Source organism: Elephantulus edwardii, unplaced genomic scaffold, assembly GCF_000299155.1.
Source record: "Elephantulus edwardii isolate Elephantulus edwardi_28Jun2011 unplaced genomic scaffold, EleEdw1.0 scaffold00348, whole genome shotgun sequence".
NCBI classification, from domain to species: Eukaryota; Metazoa; Chordata; class Mammalia; order Macroscelidea; family Macroscelididae; genus Elephantulus; species Elephantulus edwardii.
The window spans coordinates 368426-371589 of NW_006400098.1; the positions used below are offsets into that span (position 1 = coordinate 368426).

The 3164-nt window shown below is 64.2% G+C and overlaps 1 protein-coding gene across 1 annotated transcript in view; it reads left to right on the forward strand.

The window, feature by feature from the left end:
• LOC102871602 (zinc finger protein 787-like) overlaps positions 1-3164 on the forward strand; it is an 18327-nt gene that overhangs the window by 14349 nt on the left and 814 nt on the right. The window contains exon 3 of the mRNA XM_006901844.1: positions 2615-3162. Within this exon, the coding sequence (XP_006901906.1) occupies positions 2615-3162 (548 nt within the window). The remainder of the gene's footprint in view (positions 1-2614; positions 3163-3164) is intronic.

Below are 3164 nucleotides of genomic sequence, written 5' to 3' on the forward strand. Positions count from 1 at the left end.
CTGTAGATGGGGTTCACGTGCTCTCAGGTGACCCTCTCCCCCGGTAGCTGAGGCCCCCTCCTCCCCGCCAGCCCGTCACTATGGAAAGCGCCTTGGAAGCACCTGGTCTCTCTGGTCCATCGTTCCTTCTGGCTTAATGGTCGTCCCCCTGTCCCTGTCCATCTCTGACCCATGCTCCCTGTACACCCAGCAGGAAACCAGGTCCAGAGCCCACAGGCACAGAGACGTGCGCAGGGTCATTGGGCTGGGTCAGGGCATCGAGGAGACCTGGGCAACGTCGCCCTGCAAAATCGGACACGTTTCAAGTGTTGGCCGCAGCTTTTAAAAAGCTTGCAGCTGGAGGCCAAGTCACACTGGGCCAAGGGCCACCTGCAGCTCAGGAGTTCCTTGTCAGGAGACCCTCCGGCCCTTAGCTGTGTACTTTGTGCCTCGTGAAGCCCAGGCTTTCCGGGCAGGGTGCCCTCAGGCCGGAAACTGAGCTGCCTGTGTGTTCCTTGCCCCAGGCCCTTGGACTCCGGGGTGGTCTAGTGTGAAAGCAGCTGACGTGGGTCTCTGAGCAGCTCGGGTGGCAGCCCTAGCGGGCCAGCGAGTGCATCTGTGTGTGTCTGTATGCTGCTTTGTCTCTGTGTCTGTGTGTCCATGTGTGTGTCTGCCCGGCGCCCAGGGCCCGGCATCTCCCGCTGCAATAAACTGGCACTGTCACAGCTTCTGCCCATGTTCTTCCCCCTCGTCGCCCGTGAGGTCCCTGACACACACCTGCAGGCAGGTGCAGCACACGTCACGGTGGCCGTGTGTTCCCTGTGAGGGGCAGGGGAGGCCATGGAGCGGCTCTCCCCACCACTGAAGCTGGGAGCGCCCGGCCCGCTGTCACCAAGTCGGTTCTCACTCCGGAACCCGCCAGGTTTCCGTCTGGAAACAGATGGCCTGGTCTTGCCCCACACCTTGTGGTCCACAGTGTAACAGTTAACCCTGTGTGCTGTCAGGGTTCCACCTGGAAAGATCTGACTGCCTCACTCTTCATGGAGTCGGCCCTCTTCCTCCCAAGCGGCCCCGGGGCCGGCCTTCTGATCGCCCGAGTGTGGCCTCCAGGAGGCGTGTGGCTAACATCACACAGCTTACCATGCAGGGATGAAAGGAGACACAACAGCACCCTCACGGCAAGCAGGGCCGCTCCAGGTTCACTCTGGAGGCCATGGCCCTGCTGCTCGGCCAGCTGTTTCTGCGGGGACCCCTGCCCATCGGGGAGGCCAAGGGTGACCCCCCCCTCCAGTTCCCACCCCGGCCACTGCACATAGTCTCAGTATGTCTGTATGCCATAGTTACGTTCTTACAAACCCTGAACTTGGTATTTTAATCTCAGAAGTGCTCCAGCCCCCACCCCAGTGCCATCAGGTAAGTTGGAGGTGGCCCTCCATCGAGTGTCCAGGCCCAAACCTGGACAGGGACAGATGCAGACGCCACAGCTCCCCCGAGAGCAGCTGGTGGCTTTGCCCTGCTGCCTGGCGCCTTGTGTCCAGCTGTCCACCTGAAGGCCCACTGCCCAGGCTCCTGCGAGCCCCTCTCGGAGTGATGGCTCAGGATGGCCTTTTGTGATGTGTTCTATCTGGGGACAGACCCCATGGCCGCTCCTCAGCAGTCAGTCCCCTCCCTGGACTGCCATCTGCCCCTGGTCACCCAAGGACCAGGCCTCAGTAGCAGACCTTGTGCGTGGCTTACAGCTTCCTAAGTGACAGCGCTGCTTCCAGCAGGTCCACGTGCCATTTCCCAGCAGCCTGTGCTCCTGCATGCATGGCCATGTCGCCCCATTCTTCATGTACGTGGCCGTGTCACCCCGTGCTCCCACGTGTGTGGCTGTGCTCCCATTGTGCATGGCTCTGTGTGTGTGTGTGTGGCCGTGTCATCCCGTGCTCCCGCATGCATGGCCATGTCACCCTGTGCTCCTGCGAGTGTGAATGTGTGTGGCCGTGTCACCCCATATTCCCGCGTGCGTGGCTGCGTGCGTGTGGCCGTGTCACCCTGTGCTCCTGCACGTGTGGCTTTGTGTGCGTGGTGGCTGTGTCACGTTCTGGCCCTCCTCACGGCATCTCACACACATTCACACATTGATTCATGGCGCATGCACACCTGCTGAGTGGAAGAACACGCTCTGCACGGCGGGGAGACAGCGGCACCTTGGAGGTCCTCCTCCACTCTGTCCTCCAGGCCCTCACCCCACAGAGCCAAACCCTGCAGGCTTGGGGTTGCACTTTCTAGGGAAGCCACTTAATCTGTCGCGCCATGGGCCTCACCACGCACACCTCACCCTTCGGGACAGTGCAGTGCAGACGTTCGCCCCCATGGGGGCCCTGCCCCTGACGGTGGTCCGGAAGTCCCGTGGTCACGCTTCCATTCCTGCGGGCTGGGGCGGAGACATTGCCACCATGGGCCTAGCAGGGCTGCGCAGCTGGGCCTGCGCCCTTGGGGACCCCGCAGTCCTTGGGCTGCTGACTGAGGTGGGTGCTGGGGGCCTCGGGTCGCAGGAGCCTGCTGAAGGCACACAGCGTGCAGACAAGGGGAAGCCAGGCTCGCCCCTACCCGGGCTGACTCGCCTCTCTGCTCCCCTCTTGCCTTGCAGTGGACATCCTCATCATGGACGATGACGACGTCCCCAGCTGGCCCCCGACCAAGCTGGCCCCGCCCCCGGCGGCGCCCCCCGCGGGCCCCCCGCCCCGCACTCGCCCGCCCGCGCCCTACATCTGCAACGAGTGCGGCAAGAGCTTCAGCCACTGGTCCAAGCTGACGCGGCACCAGCGCACGCACACGGGCGAGCGGCCCAACGCCTGCGCCGACTGCGGCAAGACCTTCTCGCAGAGCTCGCACCTGGTGCAGCACCGGCGCATCCACACGGGCGAGAAGCCCTACGCCTGCTCCGAGTGCGGCAAGCGCTTCAGCTGGAGCTCCAACCTCATGCAGCACCAGCGCATCCACACGGGCGAGAAGCCCTACGCCTGCCCCGACTGCGGCCGCAGCTTCACGCAGAGCAAGAGCCTGGCCAAGCACCGGCGCTCGCACAGCGGCCTCAAGCCCTTCGTGTGCCCGCGCTGCGGCCGCGGCTTCAGCCAGCCCAAGAGCCTGGCGCGCCACCTGCGCCTGCACCCCGAGCTGGCCGGGCCCGGCGTGGCGGC